This window comes from Phocoena sinus, chromosome 5 (assembly GCF_008692025.1).
Source record: "Phocoena sinus isolate mPhoSin1 chromosome 5, mPhoSin1.pri, whole genome shotgun sequence".
Lineage (NCBI taxonomy): Eukaryota > Metazoa > Chordata > Mammalia > Artiodactyla > Phocoenidae > Phocoena > Phocoena sinus.
Window position 1 is genome coordinate 139,400,566 of NC_045767.1, and position 25,733 is coordinate 139,426,298.

Below are 25,733 nucleotides of genomic sequence, written 5' to 3' on the forward strand. Positions count from 1 at the left end.
AGTGATTTTCTTAGTAGATATTAACTCTTCCCGAACCCAAATGAAAATTGTTTTAATTTGCTATTTAAAAGGCATATAAGGAGGAAATAGAGTAGTACTGACCGTTTCCTTTTTCTCAGGTATTGCAGAATCTGTTTCTGCTGTATTCGTGTGATATGTTCGCCAGATCAAGAGACAGATACAAAACCGAAGGCTCACGATGAGATGCGATACTTCATTCTTGGCATTTTCACCTTTAGGCTTTTGCAACTACCCACAAAAGACAGGCTCTAGGGCCTGGTCCTGCTGAAACTATTGATAAGTTGTAGAATGTTCTCTTCTTAGAGAGAGATGGACAAGGTCAGAAGGAAGAAAACCAGCACCATGACCTGGGAGGAAGTCTGTGGGACAGTTTCCTACTGGGAGGACGGTCAGATTAGGAGATACTTTAGGTCTCTTCACTCTGAAAAGGCTGTTGTCTGGTTTGTTTGATCGTTGTTTCTGTTTGCCGTTTCTTTATTTTTAATGACGTATTTCCAATCGGATTAAAGAGGTGATAAGAATCCCTTTTCCTTTATGGGATAAAATCACCAGCCCAAGCTGCCCTGCATACAAGAACAGCCAGCCTAGAGCTAGGTGTGCCCCTCGCAGTTGTATTCCCAGCCCTCCAGGATGGAATTTCAAAGGAATGTTGAAAGGCCAGTTGCTCTTCCCCAGCACATGGTGCTGACCCGTGACCTGCGCAGATCACGTAGAAAGAAGCAAAGAGACAAAGTTACTTTTTAAGGCAGACAGCTAGCCTGATTGAAACTAAATGACCAATATGGCAACCAAGTGATAGGAAAATCTCAAGTAGCCTTGCCTGGAAGACAAATTATTTGGGGGTTTCACGGCCCGGAGGGTTCCAGTACGTTTTATCTCCTCCTTTGTTCTTGCGGATTGAGGAACGGTGTGTCTTCTCACATTTTCTCACTCTTTCCCTTACTCTTGGCCGTGAAACTTCTAAATCCTCCTGGTGGTGCGGCTTCCCTGGCGAAAGAAGTCTCATTGTTTACTTTCGTTTCAATTTAGGGCCATTTATTTGGCTCCAGTTGTCTCTAAGCCTTTATCAGCATCAGGACCTCACCTGTCTGTCCGCCCATCATTTGGACGCACCACCTCTTTCAAAGTTCAACCTCATTAATCTGGGGTATCAGCCAAAATGTGTTTCCCAGCCTCTGTTGTCCCAGTTTTCTGCTTATTTTTCCCAGACTCCATCCTAACTACTTTTTCGTGCATCCCTGTGGCTTTCCACGTGGTCCCTGGTCCTCGAGGTCCATCTCCTCTTTCGCAGGGTCATTATGCTTGGCCGTGTAAGAGCCTCAGAGCATGAAAGCTGCTCTTCTGATTGAATCGTATTGTGTGAGTTAAATGACAAAATTGTATCAAGTCCTAAGTATGTAAGTATCTCCTGTCTCAAATTCACGGTCGCGGTCCAGCGTAGACTACCTCAAAAGCAAAATTGTAGAGGTGGCAATAACCACTGAAAAAAATTGCAACATCCCATTTTTCCTCTCACGGTTGGCCTTTATTCATCACTCTCCTTACTAGAAGAAAATCGAAAACAAGACACCATTTCTTTTCCTTACACCAACGAGAAGCGATTTCAGAAGAGTATGTGTTGACCCAGGTCTAGAAATGATGAGTTGATATTCTGTTTGACTAATACTCTAAATATCCAGCTATGCCAGAAAGGACTTGTGTCTTGATCGTTCCAGTTCGTGTTCATGTACTAATTCCCGTAACGTATGAACGCTTTTCTGATACTCTTTTACAAAGATGAATACCCTTCTGAGTTACATCTCTGACCCCCGCTGCTCAGGAGTCGACCCACCAGACCCCTTGTCCCTCAGTCTGGGGCTTCTCGAGTACGGCCCCCAGACCAGGAGCCACCTGAGGACTTGGAAACTGTTTCGTCAGCCCCCCGGGTGTTTGTGACGGACGGATTGATAACCCATCTGCTCTGTGTCCCCGGGGTTTACATTTCTAAAAGACACCATTTTCACGTTATCCCTCCGTTTTAGCCCATTCAGGGGCTCCCGGTGCCTAAAAGGTAACATATCAACTTTTCTAAATGAGCTTTTCCCAAAGAGGCCCCTCCCTGCCTTCTCAGCCTCACCATCTGCTGTTCCACGTGGGCGTGTGCTGTGCTCCCGCACTGACCAGCTGCTGGACGTCCGCCCGTGAGGCCGAGAGGAGAGCAATGAGATCTTCACATAATAATTAGGAGTCATAACGAAAATAGCCACGATGTTCCTGGATGTGATTTCACTGGGATCTCAGAGTAAATACTAAATTAGCCTTACAGGGATTCATGATTCATTTAAGAATTATTGAAAGTGGGTCGTAGGCACTAGAAGCAAGTTTAAACGGGGCAAGGGTACTAACTGGCATTATGAGTGGTTTCGACATTTACGTAAGAATTAGTGATACATCATTTGAAAAAAACTACACCTATATAACCTAGTCACACCAAGAAACAGAGATAAAAATAACTAAATCAGATCATTCATTGAGTCTATTAAAAGAATGTGCCTTGACAAATAGCATTTATTCCAGGCATCTTGATGGACGGAATATCCAGTAACATATTTCTTCATTACTTCCTGAGAAAAAGCCAAGATTATAAGTATTTTATCCCAATACATAGAGAGGAAACTGGGGATTAAACTGGTGGTTTGGACCAAAGTAGATAATGAATAGATGCATTTGATCTCAAACTTGCTGACTTATTTCAAAGGGAGTGTCATTGGCCTCGCTACTTGTCTCTGGATTTTTCAGCTTAACCACCATCTGGTACCATGTACCTGTCCCTGCACACACACACACACACACACACACACACACACACACACGCCATGGAGGCAAAAGCAAGTATATGTAAATAATGTAGAGACAAACTAGACAATATGATCCTTATAAGAAAATTGTAATTGAGACCGAAGAATCGTTCACTTCCATCAAGAACCCACCGCTTGCTGTAGATAAGCACCCTTGGTCAAGTTGGCTGTGCGTTCCAGATTTCTTTGATAATATTTTGTACTCCCCTCATAACAGGAATTTCACTAGGTATTGACAGACTGAGCTAGAAAAAGAAGAAAGGAACTCCTGTGTGATCTAAACTCTTGATCTAACCCATTTTATGCCGAACGAACCGGGTCATTGCTTCCTCTGTTCACCTCTCCTTTCCTCTGGAAAGAACACTCCCCGCTACCTCATTTCTGCGGTGCGCTAGGGTGGGCTCTGGCTGCCAGACACGTGCCATGGGGCCGGGGGGAGTCCAGAGGTGCAGGGAGAGGGACACAGCCTGAGGATGGAGCCGGTGCCCACAGGGCAGAGCGAGGCCAGCGCCGACAGAGAAGAAGGGGTGAGACGGAGGTCCTCCAAGGTTTGGGGAATGGCGTTCTCCAGGAGCTGGATCCATCCCGGTGCCTCCAGGCTCCCCAAGCCTCTCTCACTTCTGGGAGCTACGGGAGAAACTGCCCAATAAACCCCCTGCAGGTAAGTTTCCGATAGATTTCTGTCCTTGGTCACCAAGAGTCCTAACAAATACAAACAATGTTTCCAAAACAGTGTATGTCAAAAGGCTAAAGTTTATTTACTATTTACAAAACCTTTTGATTGAACACCTTTGTACAGAATGACACATTTTATTGCATAAAATATTTGAAATAGCTGAAGTTTACAAGCTTATAAGGTATGAAACAGAAAATGATTACATTAAATGGTTACATTAAGGTAAGCACAGGGACATTGTCTCTAATAGGAAAACACTAGGTACAATGTTACAATGTAACTGAATTTCTTACTGTTGGGTCTGATATCGTCACAAACATGAGGTAATGAAATTATCCTTAGGATTGAATCAGTGCTACACTGCTATATATGCTGTATATATGTACAAACACATATTACATTAGGAGCCTGCATAGTCATGAAAATTCATAGACAATGAAGACCACAGACTGAGGAATCAATGTTCTTCATAAATTTTTGTAGATGATTCTAATCTGATTCATCACTGCTGAAGTAAGAGCTGTCACAGTATTCAGCTGTGTAAAGGAACTTATGGATAATTGGGTTCATCTTCGGTATCCAGTGTCGGGGAACCAGATACGTTGAGAGATTAAATAAATCTACAAACACCTTGTACCTGTCACTGGAGAAGCACATATATACAGACGTTTTAGACTTACTGACATGAAAGATTTTTAAATTTCTCAAATAATGATATTTTGCCATAAATAATAAGTATTCATTATTGTATGTTCCATGTTGTATATATCAAAGAGTATTAGTATTAAGATTGCTTCATTTTTCTTCCACATCCAAGTTTCATGCCCATAAAACCATATTACGTGTTTCAGTGATCCGGACCAGGCTGGTCCAGATTAAAACCTAGAGCTTTATTACTGTCATGCTACCTTCATAAAGATAAGGGTGTGTCCTAGTTTCTGACTTTTAAAGGACGGGATGCAAAATTATAAATCGAAAGCACACAGAATTCCTAGCTGTTCATCGGAAAATATTTCCCACCCATTAAGTTGCTGCCACGTAAGTGACATGAGTGCATTAATAAGTTGAAATGCCATCTTAGATTTATAATAAATGTCTATAAGAGTGATTTTCACATTTAAAATTGCCATGTGTTTGTTAGTGAGCTATTTTACCTTGCAGTTTTATGGCAGAAGAACATTTGTCTTTGAAGTCAAATTTGCGTTCAAATTTTGCTCTCATTTGCAACTCATGTGACCCTGGGCAAGTTGTCTAAAGCTCAGTGTTTTGGTTTCTAACTCTAAGATAAAAACTACAATCCCTTCCTCTAACCAGGCCTTTGCGAAGATCTAATGAGAAAATGACACACCAGGAAGGCTGTTTGTGTTCACCGTTCCTGCCACCCCTGATGGCTGTGCTCGTTTTGTACAATCATTTACAGTTTCACGCTGCTCACAGAATTTATTCCCAGGAAGAGAGAAAATGTGTAATGACTGTGAAAATTCAAACCAATAACTTTTGTGAATCATTCAGCCTAGCGTTTATTCCCGGGGAAACTGAAAATCTCTACAAATGATGAAAATAGAAACACTGTGTTTTATAACTTAATCAGGTAGTAAGAGTAGGGATGAAAAGAGTGAATTATAAAGAATTTTGGAGTCACTTTGCTGTACAGCAGAAATTAACACAACATTGTAAATCAACTATACTTCAATAAAGTTAAAAAAGAATTTTGGAGACTAAATCTAATTTATTCTCGATTCTCCTTTCCCGCGGGGCTCTGTAAGTTTCCCAGTTCTCAGATGTTTCTGTCTATCTGTATGTCCATCTATCTATAATACTGTGAATACTAAATAAGGTAAGAACATGAATGTCCTAGAAATCTCTCTATAGCATGTTTGAAGTGCTCGGTAAATGTTGCTTTCTTTCCTTGTAAACAATATAAAAAGGCAGTCTCTGGAGCACATGGGAGTAGTGTTTATCCTATACAAGAGAGTCATCTCAGCAAACAAGAACCTATTTTCAGCTGTGTCATTCATCTGGCCAGGAGGACTTCGGCGGAATCAATGATACCCATCTTAGTCTAGCCCAGACCTGAGCCAGAATAAGTTGAAAAGGCTTCTTGGGTTACCTGGCTCCTGCCCTCGCAGGTCATGCAGACATCGGTACCCCGCCCCCTCGCATCCCAGGATGCAATGATGAATTTCCAGATCTAAGGATGTTTGCAGTGACCTCCGAAGGCTCCCACAGGAGTCCCTTAATCTAAGGATACATGGGTTGCCGGCAGTCCAGACAGGAGGGAGTATAAGTGACTTTTCCTAGATAAGGCGCATCTCCGTGGGGAAAAAGGCGCTGGTGGGTCCCCGAGATGAGGGGGGATGCCCGGCTTACCTCACCGTGGAGCGCAGGTACTGGTACCCCGAGGACCCGCCGGTGCCCGCCTTGCTGCCCAGCATCCTGTGCACCACGCACACGTGGTTGTCTAGACAGACACACGCGTTAGCTCCACGTGCGCCAAGGACAAGGGGTCGGTAACGCTTATCACCTCCCCTTATCCCTCAGCTGTGTGGAAGGCGCAGGTGTGAGCGGATGAGGGTGCCAGGCGGTTGCCCGGCGCCCCGCCTGGTCCAGGCTGCGCGGGGCGTCCGTCCATCCTTAGGCACGCTCGGCCCTCGGACGCCGTGGACGGAGGCCTTGCGACTTACATGAGCCCTCGCTACTCGTGTCCTCATGGGGCCCTTCCTCCATGAACTCGAACTATTGAAATTATATTTTCAAGTTGTACTGACGCCGAGAGGAGTGCATTGCTAATACAAGCGAAATCTGCTTCGACCCTAAGCCTGCTTGTTTCTTCTGATTATCAAACCCAGCGTCTTCCTGGGCCCACAGAGGAGCTGTGAGCGCTGGGCACTGCGCCTGCCGCGCCCTGGATGGGTTGGCCCTGAGAGCGGCTGCTCGGCTGCTTTTACGACGGAGCCCCACCCCCACCCACCGCCGTGGGGGAGGGGAGGGTGCCAGGGAGGGAGCAGCTCTGGGGGATCCGGGGGGACTTACATCTCCACTTGGTCATGAGCGAGTCCATGTCCATGAGCGAGGTCAGCAGCTGGAAAGGGACCTGGAACCTGGGCTCTTCCCTGGGGCAGAAAAAGAATAATAATAATAGTAGTAAATAATAGTAATAATAATAATAATAAAAAGTGTTCAGGCAAGTCCAGTGTGTCAGGAAGAACACACGTTCTACCATCTGTTGGGCCTGAAACAAACATCCCCTTTGCCTCTTAGGAGCTGTGACAGCTCTGATCTCTCTCCCAGGCTTAGTTTCCTCATCTCATAAAAGGGCTTAACACCACTCATGTTGCAGCATGTGTGTAAGAGTCTAGAACATTCCTCGATAGACGTGAAGTGACCAGCCAGAGTCGCACCCCACACCCCTTCTCATAAAAGGCAGACATGGACACCATCTCGGAATTTCTAGCCAATAACAGTAAGAAACTTCTTCCAGGCAAAGATGTTAAAACGTGAAAACGAAGACTGCTTGTTACAGCTCCCTCTGATATATTTGTTTCCTTTTTCATCTAATCCCCCAGCTCTCTCAGTGCATTTTCTGCCGAGGATACATAAGCCTGAATAGCATATGCTTACTAACATTTGAGGAAAACAGAAGGGTTTTTTATGCTGTCATTCTGAAAAATAGATGGGACAGGATTTAAAAATAAACCCAAGTAAGTAAGACATGCAGTAAACACAGATTTTTTAATTTATTTTTTGCTTTTCACTAGTGTGCCATCTATTGCTCTGACACATTTAATCTATGAAACACAAAGATGGGCCGTTCACCCACGTGGCTAGGAGGACAGGACGTGGATGCCCCAGACACTGTGGATGGTGAAGACAGTTAGACTTGAAATTGCTGAACAAGGAGAACAACAGTTTATAAGGTGTTTTCACTTCATTCTATTTCATTTTACAAAACAGGAATAACAACATCATTAAGTGACATGAACCAGTTTCATGGCTGAGTTTCTGAGACAGATTAAACTTTGAATCCTTAGGACACTTAATGTACATAACACTGCAGAATTTAATGAAAAGGATATTGATTAATTTCTGTGTATTTTTATGTTTTTTTACCCACCACAGGTATAAAATTGGACTCTTACTATTTAAAATAAAGAAAAACCTCATGAAACTTCACGATTATTTTCTAAGCTTCCCCCCCACCCCCGCCAAATCTAAATGATTTTTTTAAAACTATGATTGCAATGTATAAGCTTTATACTGGATGTATTATCTGTATCTACTCCTCCATTTTTACTTCTAATTCACCTCTTTTGAGAATTCCCTGGCGGTTCAGTGGTTAGGACTCAGTGCTTTCACTACCAGGGGTACACGTTCCATCCCTGGTTGGGGAACTAAGATCCCACAAGCCGTGCGGCGCAGCCAAAGAAAACCAAAAATAAATAACTATCATGCTGTATGCCTTAATTCTCCTCTTTTGATTTGCTTTTACCTGTAAAAGTATATCATCAAGGCCCCCTGAAGTGCTTTGTATGATAGCCGTCTCTCTCCTGCAAGACACATAGCAAGTTTTAATTTAATAGGTAATTTAAGGCACTCATGTTCACTTGGCAATCATCACCTTAAATAATTGTGTCACATGTTTTTAGAAAAGAATGTGAATGTTCATTTAAATATTTTATCCCTTAGCTTGAATTTGGAAAACTATCATTTGAAACATTATTTTAATATTAGATTTTAAAAGACAAATTTAAATATATATACATATATATATATATATGTACACGTACTTTAAATTCTCAAAACCTTTAAATAGGCAGGGTTAGAAATCAAGCAATAAGCAGCCACATACAAAAGGACTTGACCTTTTTTCTTTTCCTAAATACTAAGTTCCTGTATCGTTTATGAATACCTTATTGGAAATACTTCAAATAAATTATAGAATTATAAAATAAGGTTTATTAAATATATTTTAAGTCACTTAAAAAAAAAGAGAAACCTGGTATAGAAAATACTTAACTTTCACAACAAATGAAAAATTCCTTGCTCCTATGAGTGGAAATATCAGTGTGCATTTCTTCCCCCCAAGTAAGGTTTGACTTTTTGATCTCACGGTCTTACGTTCCAGGGGAAGGATCCTCGGAATAGAAATGCCTACCTTTACTAAGGAGATGCTCATGACGTTTCTCATCAAATAAGGATAGTAACACCTCTTTCTGCTTCTGAAATTCAGCCTTTTGTTCCTCCTTTTCCTCTGACTCTTCCTTGGCCTTTGGGGAAAATACTGCATTAATATTCCCAAGAGAGAAGAGATCCTTATTTTAGAAAACATTGCTTGTGAGAAAAAACTAGCTGGGTGCAGAAAGGGTGTACTTAGGATATGTACTATATCATCTAACACTGCAGCTTGGAAATTACGGCTTATGAGATAGGACCTTCCTCATACCACTGGTTCTATACTTTTGTTTAAGTTTAAATGATTTGTTAAATCCAAATACTCTCTTCATAAATATCAAGAAAACTGGACTCAGATGGGCAAAGCTGGAGGTAACTACAAGTGGTCAATAATGGTCTAATTTTAGACAGCAATTATTTAATACAGGCAGTAAAGTAATTCCACTTAGGAAAAATTAAGAATTCCTAGTCAGAGATACTACTAATTCAACTGAAATTCTATCTTCAGTGCAGTATTCTAGAAATACAATTCCTTAGATATTTTCCACTGTTATATTTTTATTTATTTGATATCTATTTATTTGTTTAAGGAAATCCTTATTTTCCTGCTTACAACACATGTGCTACTTACAACTCAATTACTTGGGCTGGAGCAAAAATCCATTTCCCCAATTGTCCACAATTCATCAGAACAACCACACTGTGTGGTAAGAATGTGTGTGCACACTATAGCCAATTGATTATTGATTTATTCAGTAAATAAAGCTAATGTGATAGAGATAAAAATCATGAGCAAAACTGAGTCCCTTGATCTCTATCTGGTGGGACTGAAACACTGAAAACTTAAGTTAAATTTCAACCATAGGCAGTGGTGTAAAGGAACAGTGTTGTCCATAATAACTTATAGTAACAGAGAGGTTGGGTAAGAACATCCCGCAGAAGTTGTCCTTGAACCAAGACATTCAAATTATAGGGGTCCCAGAAGAAGAAGAGAAAAAGAAAGGGACTGAGGAAATATCTGAAGAGATTATAGCTAAAAACTTCCCTAATATGGGAAAGGAAATAGTCAATCAAGTCCAGGAAGCAGAGAGAGTCCCATACAGGATAAATCCAAGGAGAAACATGCCAAGACACATATTAATCAAACTATCAAAAATTAAATACAAAAAAAAAAAATTAAAAGCAGCAGGGAAAAAGCAACAAATAACACACAAGGGAATCCCCATAAGGTTAACAGCTGATCTTTCAACAGAAACTCTGCAAGCCAGAACGGTACGGCAGGACATCTTTAAAGTGATGAAAGGAAAAAATCTACAACCAAGATTACTCTACCCAGCAAGAATCCCTCATTCAGATCTGACAGAGAAATTAAAACCTTTACAGACAAGCAAAAGCTAAGAGAATTCAGCACCACCAAACCAGCTTTACAACAAACGCTAAAGGAATTTCTCTAGGCAGGAAACACAAGAGAAGGAAAAGACCTACAAAAACAAACCCAAAACAATTAAGAAAATGGTAATAGGAGCATACATATCGATAATTACCTTAAATGTAAATGGATTAAATGCTCCAACCAAAAGACATAGATTGGCTGAATGGATACAAAAACAAGACCCATATGTATGCTGTCTACAAGAAACCCACTTCAGACATAGGGACACATACAGACTGAAAGTGAGGGGTTGGAAAATGATATTCTATGCAAATGGAAATCAAAAGAAAGCTGGAGTAGCAATTCTCATATCATACAAAATAGACTTTAAAATAAAGACAATTACAAGAGACAAAGAAGGACACTACATAATGATCAAGGGATCAATCCAAGAAGAAGATAGAACAGTTGTAAATATTTATGCACCCAACATAGGAGCACCTCAATACATAAGGCAAATGCTAACAGCCATAAAAGGGGAAATCAACAGTAACACAACCATAGTAGGGGACTTTAACACCCCACTTTCACCAATGGACTGATCATCCAAAATGAAAATAAATAAGGAAACACAAGCTTTAAATGACATGTTAAACAACCTGAACTTAATTGGTATTTATAGGACATTCCATCCAAAAACAACAGAATACACTTTCTTCTCAAGTGTTCATGGAATATTCTCCAGAATAGATCATATCTTGGGTCACAAATCGAGCCTTAGTAAATTTAAGAAAATTGAAATCGTATCAAGTATCTTTTCTGACCACAACACTATGAGATTAGATATCAATTACAGGAAAAAAAATACAGACACATGGAGGCTAAACAATACACTACTAAATAACCAAGAGATCACTGAGGAAATCAAAATATACCTAGAAATAAATGACAATGAAAACACGATGACCCAAAACCTATGGGAGGCAGCAAAAGCAGTTCTAATTTTGTTGTGGTCATCCATTTACAATCCTTGGTGTCAGTTTATTTATCTCTTGTAAAAAAGAAAAATACAGTGTGTGTGTGTGTGAAAAAAAAGTAGTTCTAAGAGGCAAGGTTATAGCAATACAATCCTACCTAAAGAAACAAGAAACATCTCAAGTAAACAACCTAACCGTATCCTAAAGCAATTAGAGAAAGAAGAACAAAACAAACCCAAAGTTAGCAGAAGAAAAGAAATCATAAAGATCAGATCAGAAATAAATGAAAAAGAAATGAAGGAAAAATTGCTAAGATCAATAAAACTAAAAGCTGGTTCTTTGAGAAGATAAACAAAATTGATAAACCATTAGCCAGACTCATCAAGAAAAAAAGGGAGAAGACTCAAATCAATAGAAGTAGAAATGTAAAAGGAGAAGTAACAACTGACACTGAAGAAAATACAAAGGATAATCAGAAAAAAACACAAGCAACTATATGCCAATAAAATGGACAATTTCTGGAAGAAATGGACAAATTCTTAGAAAACCACAACCTTCTGAAACTGAACCAGGAACAAATAGAAAATATAAACAGACCAATCACAAGCACTGAAATTGAAACTGTGATTAAAATCTCCCAACAAACAAAAGCCCAGGACCAGATGGCTTCACAGGCAAATTCTAACAAACATTTAGAGAAAAGCTAACACCTATCCCTCTCAAACTCTTCCAAAATACAGCAAAGGAAGGAACACTCCCACACTCATTCTACAAGGCAAACATCAACCTGATAACAAAACAAGACAAAGATGTCCCCCAAAAAGAAAACTACAGGCCAATATCACTGATGAACATAGATGCAAAAATCATCAACAAAGTACAAGCAAACAAATCCAACAGCACATAAAAGGATCATACACCATGACCAAGTAGGGTTTATCCCAGGAATGCAAGGATTCTTCAATATACGCAAATTAATCAGTGTGATATATATTAAAAAATTGAAGGAGAAAAACCATATGATCATCTCAATAGATGCAGAAAAAGCTTTTGACAAAATTCAACACCCATTTACGATAAAAACCCTCCAGAAAGTAGGCGTAGAGGGAACTTACCTCCTCATAATAAAGGCTATATATGAGAAACCCACAGCCAACATCATTCTCAATGGTGAAAAACTGAAACCATTTCCACTAAAATCAGGAACAAGACAAGGTTGCCCACTCCCACCCTTATTATTCAACATAGTTTTGGAAGCTGTAGCCACACCAATCAGAGAAGAAAAAGAAATAAAAGGAATCCAAATTGGAAAAGAAGAAGTAAAACTTCTTCACTGTTTGCAGTGACATGATACTATACCTAAAGAATCCTAAAGATGCTACCAGAAAACTACCAGAGCTAATCAATGTATTTGGTAAAGTAGCAGGATACAAAATTAATGCACAGAAATCTCTTGCATTCCTATACACTAATGCTGAAAAATCTGAAAGAGAAATTAAGGAAATACTCCCATTTACTATTGCAACAAAAAGAATAAAATACCTAGGAATAAACCTACCTAAGGAGACAAAAGACCTGTATGCAGAAAACTATAAGACACTGATGAAAGAAATTAAAGATGATACAAACAGATGGCGAGATATACCATGTTCTTGGATTGGAAGAATCAACATTGTGAAAATGACTATACTACCCAAAGCAATCTACAGATTCAATGCAATCCCTATCAAACTACAAATGGCATTTTTCACAGAACTATAACAAAAACTTTCACAATTTGGATGGAAACATGCAAGACCCCAAATAGCCAAAGCAATCTTGAGAAAGAAAAATGGAGCTGGAGGAATCAGGCTCCTAGACTTCAGACTATACTACAAAGCTACAGTCATCAAGACAGTATGGTACTGGCACAAAAACAAAAATATAGATCAATGGATCAGGATAGAAATCCCAGAGATAAACCTACGCATATATGGTCACTTTATCTTTGATAAAGGAGGCAAGAATATACAATGGAGAAAAGACAGTCTCTTCAACAAGTGGTTTTGGGAAAACTAGACAGCTACCTGTAAAAGAATGAAATTAGAGCACTCCCTAACACCATACACAAAAATCAACTCCAAATGGATTACAGACCCAAATGTAAAGCCAGACACTTTAAAACTCTTAGAGGAAAACACAGGCAAAACACTCTATGACATAAATCACAGAAAGATCCTTTTTAACCCACCTCCTAGAGAAATGGAAATAAAAACAAAAATAAACAAATGAGACGTAATGAAACTTAAAAGCTTTTGCACAGCAAAGGAAACCATAAACAAGACGAAAAGACAACCCTCAGAATGGGAGAAAATATTTGCAAATGAAGCAATCGGCAAAGGATTAATCTCCAAAATGTACAAGCAGCTCATGCAGCTCAATATCAAAAAAACAAAAAAAAAATCCAAAAATGAGCAGAAGACCTAAATATACATTTCTCCAAAGAAGATATACAGATTGCCAATAAACACATGAAAGGATGCTCAACATCACTAATCATTAAAGAAATGTAAATCAAAACCACAATGAGGTATCAACCTCACACCAGTCAAATGGCCATCATCGAAAATCTACAAACAATAAATGCTGGAGAGGGTGTGGAGAAAAGGGAACCCTCTAGCACTGTTGGTGGGAATGTAAATTGATACAGCCACTATGGAGAACAGTATGGAGGTTCCTTGAAAAACTGAAAATAGAATTACCATATGTCCCAGCAATCCCACTACTGGGCATATACCCTGAAAATACCATAATTCAAAAAGAGTCGTGTACCACAATGTTCATTGCAGCTGTATTTACAATAGCCAGGACATGGAAGCAGCCTAAGTGTCCATTGACAGATGAATGGATAAAGATGTGGCACATATGTACAATGGAATATTACTCAGCCATACAAAGAAACAAAATTGAGTTATTTGTAGTGAGGTGGATGCACCTAGAGTCTGTCATACAGAGTGAAGTAAGTCAGAAAGAGAAAAAGAAATACCATATGCTAACCCATATACATGGACTCTATGAAAAAAATGGTTCTGAGGAACCTAGGGGCAGGACAGGGATAAAGAGGCAGACGTAGAGAATGGACTTGAGGACACAGGGAGGGGGAAGGGTAAGCTGGGACGAAATGAGAGAGTGGCATGGACATATATACACTACCAAACGTAAAAGAGATAGCTAGTGGGAAGCAACCGCGTAGTACAGGGAGATCAGCTCAGTGCTTTGTGACCACCTAGAGGGGTGGGATAGGGAGGGTGGGAGGGAGACGCAAGAGGGAGGAGATATGGGGACATATGTATACCTGTAGCTGATTCACTTTGTTATACAGCAGAAACTAACACACCCTTGTAAAGCAATTACACTCCAATAAAGATGTTAAAAAAATAAAAAGTAAAAAAAGATTAAAAATAAAGTAGAATCCGCCTTCCAATGCAGGGGATGTGGGTTCGATCCCTGGTCAGGGAACTAAGATCCCACATGCCGCGGGGCAACAGCCCGTGCACCACAACTACTGACTGAGCCCATGCACTTTGGAGCCTGCGAGCCACAACTAGAGAGAATCCCGTGCACCTCAAGGAAGAGCCCCCACCCCACAACAAAATATCCCGCCCCAACTAAGACCTGAAGCAGCCAAATAAATATTTTTTTAAAAGAAAGAAAAAAAGAAATTTAAGGAGCTAACTAAGCTAAACAGTTGAGGATTACTCGTGTCTTAGCAGATGCTGAAGCAGTGGGTATAAACGAGTTCACTGGTGGAAGAGGACAGAGCGGGAATGCAAGGGATCTGAGCCCATGCCTTGTGAAAAGGAGAGAGAGAAGCAAGGGTCAGCACACTAGATGAAGACACAATGTTGATACCAAAACCATGGGGGAAAATGTTCAAGAAAGTGTAAGTAGTCATTAGTAGTAAAGCCAGTAGGAAGTGAAGTAAAATGGAGATAAATGTGGTCATTGGATTTAGGTACCAGTGACCATTTGTGAATGAAGGACAGGAAGGCAGACTGAACCGGGGCAAGAATTAGATGGAGAAAAAGAAATAACCATGCTGACCGCTGTTCTAAATACTCTGCGAATATGAATCTCATGTAATGTTCACAGTAATCCTATGAGGTAGATACTCATATTTTCTATTTTGCCAATGAAAGGAGTGAAGCAAAGAGAGGTTAGGTAGCAGGAGAGGTTCAATGGCACAGGGTCACCAAGCAGGGACGGGGGGACTTGACCCATGACTGTGGCATTAGGTCCCTGCTTTAAACACCTCGTGACACAGCCTCTCAAGGTGTAGAATTGAACCAACTCTTTCAAGAAATTTGGTCATGAAGAAAGGATATGGGGCCCATAACGTGAGGGAAATTGAGGAATCTACAATATATTTTTTTTTAACTGAGAGAAACTTGACATTGTCTGAGAGCCAATAAGAAGAACTCAGCAAACACATCAGAGTGAAGGAAAGTTATATGGCTTAGTGTATTGGATCACTGGTCCTTTGTGAGCCCACTTCTGTCTAGAACTGGTCATAACGTGATATGTTCAATATAAATGAGAAAGGTCTATTAGTCTCATCTATTCAAAGTCTTGCTTACAATCAACTTCTTCATTTAATTTTCATTTTGCACATCAGTAAGATTAAATCAATCATGTCATATAGTCCAAGCAGATGCATTTGTGAAAGAATATGAGGAAAATGAAAGATTAATAGAAAATGGTGAAAATGAAATTCCCAGTACTTCTCCTGTAGCAAACTTATGTTTACTCATGGCTTCACAAACACCTGAATTCTTGTGAATTCTTCTTCCAGGCCTTTGACAATGTTGTTTTCAAACTTTCTCCAGAAGTTAAATCCATGTGGCTCTAAACCTGGGGTTCTTTCCAGCCATGCCTGAAATAAATATTTTTCAAGTAAATACATTGTAAAATTTAAACTATGTAAAATGCTTTGTAACAAACATTTATGAACTTGAAATAGAAAATTTTCATGGTTTTGAGAAACATACACCCTGAGTTTTTTTGTGTGTAAATATTTCTCTTTCCCTTCAATTTCTTCATTTATAAAATAGCAATGTTTTATTCTCCTAATCTTAAAGGAAATCACATTAAAGATATTTACTCTTTATTAAGAAATATATTATTACAGAAATCCCAATTTTTTTCTATAAATCTATGAACATATCTATACATTCTTTTAATGAGGGCTTCTGGTTTATTCTCAAAATAGTTTATGTCTTAGGAGCTGAAGGAATCATGACATGTATGAGATATGATTTCTTCTAAACACAGGGACATTGTACACTTAGCAACTCTGAAGTCAACTGACTGCTCAATTATTTTAAGATGCTACAGGATTTTTAATCTAGAAATAAAACCGAATCTGTGCATCTCTGTGGGTTCTCACTTAGCCTATTTTTCGTTTTGAAATTAGCTTTCTGATTCTTTCTCTATCTTTATAAGCCATTAAATAGCATTATCTATAATTTATTAACCTAAATCTACACTTACAATGCCCAGGGGATTAGTGAGCAGAGTATAATTCACTAAAATAAAAACTGAATTTGCAAAGGAAAAGACTTTGTCATGGAAATCAAGACTATACAATCCTTATTTAATAATTTACTTATGCAAAAACAAATTAATAATTCCTCAAGGCCATTTACAGACCCACAGAGAAGTAAGATATGAAGGGAAAGAATTCTGAAGGATAGAATCTTAGTGATTTAGTTTAATTAAGAAACACAACTTGTGGAACTTTTCAATTATGGAATATTTTAAAGAAATAAATCTCATTCAATAAATAACCATACCCAATTTAAAAATCAGCTAATCCAATGTGGCTTAGCAGGAATATTTAAAAGGATTGTTATAATAAGATAAGGAGGTTATTAAATATTAACATATCATTGATTATATAAATTTCTCTGAAGTTCTCAAGAGAGCTTTTAATATTTTAATTAGTGGAATTTACCAGCTAAAGTATTTCTATAAATTCATTCTTTTCTTATTTGCAATGAACACGACCCAACTTTGATATGAATTTTAAAATCCGGGTGTCGCAGAAGCTCAAGTAACCAGGTGTGCTGAGCTAGGCGTTCCCAGTGGCCTTTGCACACACACCTCCACCAGCTGCAGGAGGGTCCTTTCCTGCTCGGACTTCAGTAGTAACTCGTTGTCTTCTCCCCTGAAGTTATCACGGTAGTGTCTTCTGTTGTAAGGGACCCTCAAGCTCTGAAGAACCCCTATCTTGTTTTCTAACAGTCGGAACTGCAGACTCTGGAAGCCTGATGCCGGGGATAAGTACTCTCTGTGAGAACAGGTCGGGGAGGACAGAAGAGGAGGGAGGAGATTGTTGTCATGGTCAATCGCCGCAAGGGTCTCGTCTGTTGGGAAAGGTGGTCAGTGTGACTCTCCCAGGCATCACCACACACAACTGCCTAGCGTTGGACCCCGGACTTGGACTTCACCGAAATCAGGACAACGAGGTCCTAGCCATCATTGTCACTGTCAGTTGATGTTTGTGTATGTATATACACATATGTGTATGTGTGTGTGTGTTTATCTATGTGTGTGTGTTTACATGTAAACTTATACGTACACGTGCAGACACGTACATGCATGTGTGTATACTAAGCTTTTCCTAAGATAAAGACAGGTGAACACTGAGCAATATTTTTCATTCAATAGTGCTAAAAGTTTCTTTATAAGTATTATTCAAGGGTATTCCCTGGCAGTCCAGCGGTTAGGGCTTGGAGTTTTTACTGCAGTGGCCCAGGGACAATCCCTGGTGGGGAAAATCCCGCAAGCCATGCAGCCAAAAATATATATATTATTCCATTTCTCTTTAAAGTTCAATTCATTAATCTCACTACCTAGTATTATTATGAGCACTGGTGAGACCCTACAAGTAAAGTGAATGGGATGTTGCCTAGCACAAAATAGGGCATCACAAGGTGTGAGTACTCCCACCCCACATAACTCTCACATCCTTACAAATTTCCTTCATCTAACTGGTACTAAAACTTCAAGTTGTTAAATATACTACAAAGAAATTCTACCACTTTTCATTTGATCGTCAAATATGTAGAAGACACTGTCTGTTCCATCAGTAAATGCACCTGACGCTCTTAGGAAGATTTCTTCTCAAATTTTGGTTATGAGAAAAGATTTCATAGATAGATAGATAGATAGATATCTTCCTGGATATGTACCTCTAAAATTTATAGTTCAACTGTTCAATATTCTGTAATAACCTAAATGGGAAAAGAACTTGAAAAAGAATAGATACGTGTATATGTATAACTGAATCATTTAGCTGTACACCAGAAACTAACACACCTGAGTATAGCTGTTAATCGACTATACTCCAATATAGAATAAAAATGTAAAAATATTAAAAAATAAAATTTATAGTTTAATCCATAACTTACACGGACATGTTTCTTTATATGTCACTCCTGTTTCTCTTTTATTTTTAGTTTTTAATCATTTAACTTTAGTTATGTGTATTATATCAGCCTTTTTAGCCATTCTGGTAAGTTGTCTAAAATCCTTTTGGGATAAAAATTGGGTACACACGATGAATTGAAATTCACGGACCGTGCTGCGTTCATATGTAAGAGGAAAGGGATGAAGTATTTTCAGTAGCTGCTTAAACGCGTGTGGTGATGATTCCTGAGGGTTCCCAGTGACAAAGTGTCAGCAGGACAGGCTTCTTACGTCACACAACACAGCACACACGTTCTCTCCAGCCCATCAGAATGGGAGGGTAACCCCTGCGTGTTGACAAAGCCGCGTGCACACCTGAAGTCGTTGAAGTCCAAGGCTGTCATGGTCTCCAGGACGGAAAACTGCTGGACCAAGAGCTTGAGGATCACGCCCACTCGGTGCATTCGGGTCACCACCTTCAGCATGTTCCTCTCATCCCTGACCTGGGGGTTAGGAGATGAACAGAGTCCTCAGGCCTCAGTTCTGGAAGACACTAAATAGAGTGTAAATAACAATGTGTTCCTGTTCATGCCGTCTCTACTCGAAGGAGGGACCTTGGCACTAAAATGTCTCTGCTAGTTTTGCTTTAAGGAATAAAGTCCAGGGGAACATGGGGACCCGTGCGTGCAGGTTAAGCAGACCCCTGGGTCCGTGGGCTCCATCCTGAGGCGGGAGTTGCCGCTGAGACGGATGGGGTTTGCGTTCACAGGTACGAGGAGGGCACTGTCCGAGGATGGATATTCTCTCCTCCCTGCCCCCTTGGCGCAGGGGCTCCGAGCTGGGGGACCCAAGGCTGGGTCCTGTGTCCTCCAAGGGCGGAGGAAGGTGTGGGCAGGATGCGGGCTGGGAGGGAGGCTGCGGGAGCTTCGCGGGGCGCCCCTCTCTGCCCTCCCCCGCATCCCCTCCCACTTTCCCCTCCTCTTTCTCTCCGTCTCCTTTCCTCACCATTGCTCCTGTCTTCCCATGCAGACGTTCAGTAGAAATACAATTCTGGTACCTACTGATGAACGAATCGGCATTAGCTGTCCTGGCAATCCACCATCGTTCGTCATAACTTTTTTTTAAGGGAAAAATATGGGGTTCTAAGCAAGGGGCTTGAAACTAAAATTGGAAAGGAACCTTGAAGCAAGGTGATGACGAGGCTGGGAAGATGTGACTAAACTCTTCTCCGCTACAAACTTTTTTCCCCCGTTATGTTATAATTCCACCATTTGGTGTTAAACTTTTCCCATTAATAACACTTTCTACTTTCTCCAAGAAAAGTATGAAAACAATATTGTGACACGGCAACTCACGTGGCCATGCTGAAAGATCTCGCGAACAGAATCCAGTTCCCAGAGGATCTGCTTAAACCAGAGTTCATAAGCTGCGAGGGGAAAATCATTGTCAGTTGGAAAGTGATGGGAGCCTTTTGACCATAATTATATGAAAGACCCTGTTAACACACTGAAAGAGAAATCAAAATGGAACTCAAAATTCAATAAAGGCCAACATAGCCCCATTTTATGCTACAAACAAATATTAGTGATAAAGTTATAACAGCCTCCTTTTATTGAGTGCTTGAATATGCCAGGCGTGTTATCCATATGCTTTACGTTATTTTCCAAACGACTTCTCTCAACAAAATATTGTTAATGTCCTTGAGGATATAGCACGTAATCTAAATCTGACTTCCCGTGTGGAAGCTGGAGGTGTGTGGAGAAGTGGAAGTGATACTAAACTTCTATAGAGTGAGACCCTAATACACATTAACCTAATGAGTACGACAACGTATTTGTTTCTAGGGACTTGGACCCTATGGGGAGGACAAGCTATGAACAGGCTGAAACTCTGTCATACTCATCTATTTCCCTCAGTTCCTAGCACAGTGTTTGGCGTAAGATAAATGCTGGGTGATTATTCTATAAATAGATGAACTAAACAGCCAGTGTAGCCATTAGAGGAGCACGGAAACCAGTCACCTTCGTGATCGCTGGTGTCTTCTGTTTGGGCACAGGCTGTGCTTCTGTACTAATGAAGGGGATCAAATTATACCTTTAAATTACATTTAAGGAGACTTTCAGAAATCTGTTTTCCATATGTGGACAAAAAGAGCAAACCAAATATATTTTTGGATCAGTCTGTGAGTCACGTTTTCAGGTTTAACTTTGTGTAGCTGGTCCCATGACCCCCTGACCACGTGTTCTGATGGAAGGAAAGTCTCCCCATCAGACGATAGGTGCTACCATTCGTTGTGTGTTGACTGTGTCCTCTACCTTGAGCTCAGTGCTGAGCGCACGTTACTCGTGTCATCCTCACAACTCTGCATGAGAGGAAACAGTCATTCTTTCCGTTGTGCAGGTGGGGAAATGGCGAGAATTACTGGTCAAGAAACCTGGCCGAGGTTCCACCATCTTTAATGGTAGAGATGGGATTCGAAACAAATTTCTGATTCCCAGCGTGTGCTGCCCTGCGGTGATTCCTCCCCTGCTGATTTTGCCTTCGAGCCACTGATAATGTCAACATAAAATACAGGAGAAGTAACACATTAGCCCCATTATTTTCCATTTTTAATTTTGTTTAACTCAAAGGAGACGATCATCTTAGCCAGTCCGTGAAGAAAACACTCATTTGAGGGAAAGGCACAAAGAATTGATAGGACAAGGAAACATCTAGAAATGCAGACCGACCCACATGAGTCACTGGGCCCTGGTCAGCCAGAGGGCAGTATTATGACACCAACAGACTTAGAGGAAATCTAAAGGTTTGGGGGTCACAGACCTCTGAAAGACATGTTTGTGAAATTTTGCACAAAATTTCAAAGAGTTCAGGGATTTCCTAAACTTCCAAAGTCAAGGACTCTACGTTAAAAACCACTACCCAGAAGCAGAAGTATGGAGAGTAGGAACACACATTTTAGACAAAATTCACATTCCTGTTTAGTACCAGCTCTCTGTAGGATATATAAAGTTACAGTAAATGTGAGGGATCTGTTTCTTGAAAACAGTCTCCTAACGTTCCGAGTGGAAAAAACGTGACATCTTAGCTTGCAAATTCTTCGTGAGTTCCAAGAGATAGAAAGCCCCCTTGGGTTTAGGACAGAGTCCTAACTGATCCAACAAACACCGAGGTAGCAGAAAGTAGACTGTTATAAATCGCAGAAGGGGGTCCTATGAGAACTTATCTGGTAGCGAAGTATTCGCAAGCATCCTAACGACGGTGATTTCTTAGTCCTCCGCCGTCTTACAGGTAAAAGTGTGGTATCTTTCCTCATTACTGGTGGAAAATTCCTATGAATAGCTACCGTCCAATCTTGTGTGCAGCTTACCTTGATGAGTTATGATGAAAAGATGCTCATCATGGATTTTATTTCCTTTTATTTCACTTTGAAGTTCCTGAGCATTCAAAACTTTTTCCAACTTTAAACAAAAAAATAGAAACACTGATTTTGTAGAAACTTCCAGGTACAAGATGAATAAGTTATGTGGATCTAACGTACAGCATAGTGATTATAGTTAATGGCAATGCATTACATACTAGGTCTTAAGTGTTCTCACCGCAAAAAAAAAGAAATGGCTATTATGTGACTTAATGCTCTGGTGGTAATCACTTTGCCATATATAAGTGCATCAAATCAACGTGCGAGCACCTTAAACTTATGCAATGTTATGTGTTAATTATGTCTTGATAAAGCTGGAAAAAAGATTACAAAGAAAGACTGATTTTGAAATCGCAAAATTAGATTTTTACCAACTTTAATAAATAGAATACAATACTGAAAAAAGTCCCCCAAATCCCAAATGCTCAGGAACCAATCTACTTTCTTTTAAACAATTAATGTGTCTTCATAAAGAGTGAGTTGAATTTATGAGTTTTATTCTTTTCAGAAGAAAGTATATTTGGTAGGAATCTAGCGTAACAAATGCTGTTACCCTCACTGAGAAATCATGTCCCTTCCATCTCTTGCCCCATCTCTTGACCCTCATGTCCCTTCCATCTATAAAAGCTTCATAGCTTGGTTAGTCTACTGTGTGTCTGCTGCTCTTTTATTCTCCTAAAGAGTCGATTCTAAGACCTTAACGTTGCCTGTCAGCTCATCATTAGAAACCCACCAACAAGGGCATCAAGGGCTCTAATCACTTCACGTCTTAAAAATAATCTCCAGGGACTTCCTTGGCAGTCCAGCGGTTAAGAGTCCACGCTTCCACCTCGGGGGCATGGGTTCAATCCCTGGTCGGGGAACTAAGATCCCACATGCCGCATGGCATGGCCAAAAAAAAAAAAAGAGAGAGATAAAAATAATCTCCAAATGCCTCTTTGTAACATCTTTCTTTCTTCTAAACATACGCCTTCAACATTTCTAGTTTACGATAAAGAATTTAAAAGAGAAAATGTTCTGGCTACATTTGCAATTGTCTAGGCTGGGATTCAGTAACCAGGTCTCAGGTATACAAGTCGTGCAACGCCTGCCAGTTATCTACACTTTATCTTATCCCATGTGTCCTCGGCCTGGATTCTGCATTCTCTGCTTTCACTGTATTTCTGTCAAGCAGGTGAATCTTCACATACGAGTCTCTTGACTTGTTCTAACAAAACTTGAAAAAGCATACATGTGTATGAAAAGAGATATCTTTAGGTCCAGAAAACTATTTGACGACTGAGAAGACAAACAAACAAACGAACAAAAACCCCAACATGAAAATGTCACCTAGCGCTTAGCAATGAAAGTTCCTCCTTGTGAGGACTCTGCCACTTACTTGCAGGTAGTTCCCATAGATAAGTCCCCCCTTACTGGCTCTATTCACACCCATTTGTGATCTGTCTTCTTCACTGCCTTGTACAGAGAGGTTTTTAAAAGCATATCTGCAGATGAAAAAGTGAGAAGAAAAAAACAGCTTGAAAAAGAACAGTAACTAATCATAGGAGTGACGAGAATTCCCTTATTGCTAACCTTTCAAAGTAGATTATTAAACAAGGGAAGAAGGGTGACTGTGTTCACCCTTGCTTTTGAAATTCCGAAATTAGTGTTCATACTTGACATTCCTAAGAGCTTACCCATACTTAGGATAGAGGTAAATACTCACCCAAAGCTGCTTCCTAAACATGGGCACCCACTCATGGTGAAGACGTGCTGTCACAGGAGCCCTGAGCTTTGCCTCTGGCCGGGTGATGTCTTTGCCCCCCAGATGTTCCACAGCTGCCTTTTATGGACCCTGCCCACCCTGCCCAGCCAATCAGCCCCTCTGTGTCTCTTACCAAGCCTCTTGTTTCAGCTGGAACAGAAGCTGAACTTTGGTAAACGTTAGAGTGGATTTGTGTTTGGGAGAGTTTGTTTGCTAGAAGTGTCAGTGTTCTGCCTAAGAATATTGGACTTGTCAACTTCTGCTTTCACATCCACAGTAGCAAGCAACAAATAACTCGGTAAGAGGCAAAGGGAACAACCCGAAGATTTAACTATTCTGTCCCAAGGGCACATTTTCATAGTGTCACGGTGTATAAGAGGATGAGCTTGTACACTGTATGAGAAAAACACATATTTATTCTCTCAGTCTCAGATTTGAATATTCTTACAACTCCTCAGCTACAAACGGACCTCGAAAGTCTCTGGGGAAAGAAATTCGTTATGTAACAGACGCAGGATTCATGCTTAAACCCCGTTTCCAGCCCCTCTTCCTAGCTCTTCTGGCCTGAATCTCAGCTAATGACTAGCAGCAGTTAGGCTGCTGGACTGAATTGGAACTTAAATGCACATTATTAATTCACTGGTCACCTGTCATACCCCGACCACCAGGCAGTGGCAGTCATCCCACTTTGTCTGCAGACAGTTTTTATTTTTATTTCTTTTTTCCTTTTTTTTTTTTCCAGGATACAATATATAATGAGCTTGGTCAGGTGGACGTACATGTTTAATAAAACGGTGACGGTGACACTGCTTTGAGAACACAAAGTTAGCGTTGCCGCATCCAGACTCTCATGTTGCCAAATCACCTGTTATGATGCAGGGCAGACAATTTTTAAACGATAATGTGCCCAGGGTTCCAAGCAATGTCTGTGAGAAAGTATTCTTTCTAGAAAACATTATTTACTGGACTAACTTCTAAACCGCTGCTTTGAGGCCCCTGGAGCCAGGGCAGAAGCTCCATCCACCTCTCTACCCGCCGCTGAGACACGCAAAGAACCACACAGAGAGACAGTTTTTCCTATTTCTCTCACCATCTAAAGTGATCGATTTATGTCATCAGAAGTCAGAAGCTTCATTTCTAGTCTTGGCTGACTAACTTGCGATATGGGAAAATTAACTTAATGCCTGTACACATCAACTTCTTCATCAAAAGCCATGAAGGTGTTAACGTTGATTGTAACTTCGAAGGTCTTCATCCACCTGAAAATTCTGATTTTATGACTATAATAAATTGTAACATCAATGCAGTTTTACAGAAGTATAAACAGCGTGAAAACGTTATAAGAGCTGGGAAATCATCTAAACCACATCCTAGATCCCTGTACTCCACTGGGGTTTTTACAGACACCTCAAACCATTGCTTATTCCCTGGACGGGGGTTTGTCAGCAGGAGAGGTAGCAATAGTTCCTGGTGTGCTGGCCCAGAGTGTCTGGAAGCAGAAAATATTTAATAGCTCCTCTTTCTCTAGGTGGTTATTCAACTTAAGTGTGTGTTTACAAAGAATACAGCTAAATGATCGATTCTACTCTCTTTAAGCCTTTCAGCTGAGAAATGATCTTCACTTACTGGTCCCCATACTAGTGAAAGAAATAAGGAAATGATGTTGTTTTCACTATAAATTAGAAAAGTTAGATATTTTAGAAGCAAAAAAATTTTCTGTCTTTGTTTTTTTTAATAACATTCCACTTAGATCTCCCAAGCAGTGTCAATTCAGTGGCTTATCTGAGCAACACGAGAGCTGATTATTCAAAGATTTGAATTCAGTGCACCAGAGAAATCCTAAATTAACCTAAGAAAAGCTTGTTTCCTTCAGCCAGGACAGTAGCTACAATGACAGTGCTCAAACACATGTATTCTCATTCTTTTCTTTCTTTTTTTGGCTGTGTTGGGTCTTCGTTGCTGCGTGTGGGCTTTCTTTGGTTGCAGCGAGCGGGGGCTACTCTTCCTTGTGGTGCACAGGCTTCTCATTGCGGTGGCTTCTCTTTGTTTCGGAGCACGGGCTCTAGG

At 40.2% G+C, this 25,733-nt stretch overlaps 2 protein-coding genes across 5 annotated transcripts in view; one reads left to right on the plus strand and one right to left on the minus strand.

The window, feature by feature from the left end:
- CTSO (cathepsin O) overlaps positions 1-5,240 on the plus strand; it is a 24,956-nt gene extending 19,716 nt beyond the window's left edge. For 2 of the 4 annotated variants that reach the window (XR_004349987.1, XR_004349989.1), the window contains exons 8-9: positions 120-3,519; positions 4,849-5,240. Coding sequence is in view for 1 of the 4 variants with exons in the window: in XM_032632643.1 (XP_032488534.1) it covers positions 120-154 (35 nt within the window). In the remaining 3 variants the exon portion in view is untranslated. Of the gene's footprint in view, positions 1-119 lie in introns of all 4 variants that reach the window. The other 2 variants (XR_004349988.1, XM_032632643.1) reach the window with 2 other exon arrangements.
- Positions 3,649-23,724, minus strand: TDO2 (tryptophan 2,3-dioxygenase). Its single transcript, XM_032632642.1, has 12 exons — positions 23,628-23,724; positions 23,301-23,406; positions 21,872-21,962; positions 19,860-19,930; positions 18,880-19,007; positions 17,197-17,383; positions 15,860-15,967; positions 8,690-8,801; positions 8,024-8,081; positions 6,568-6,647; positions 5,905-5,995; positions 3,649-4,177 (listed from the first exon to the last, which is right to left on the minus strand). Exons 1-12 carry the CDS (start codon positions 23,660-23,662, stop codon positions 4,024-4,026), a joined length of 1,221 nt encoding a protein of 406 aa, XP_032488533.1. The 5' UTR covers positions 23,663-23,724; the 3' UTR covers positions 3,649-4,023.
- Between the last annotated feature and the right edge of the window lie 2,009 nt (positions 23,725-25,733).

Bases quoted from the DNA above. Each gene is read 5' to 3' on its own strand.
- TDO2 (XM_032632642.1), bottom strand. From the start codon at position 23,662: ATGAGTGGGTGCCCATGTTTAGGAAGCAGCTTTGG. The intron at 21,963-23,300 runs GTAAGTGGCAGA...TTTTGTTTAAAG, and splicing joins TCTATGGGAACTACCTGCAA to TTGGAAAAAGTTTTGAATGC. The intron at 8,082-8,689 runs GTAGGCATTTCT...TGTGTCTTGCAG, and splicing joins TGAGCATCTCCTTAGTAAAG to GAGAGAGACGGCTATCATAC.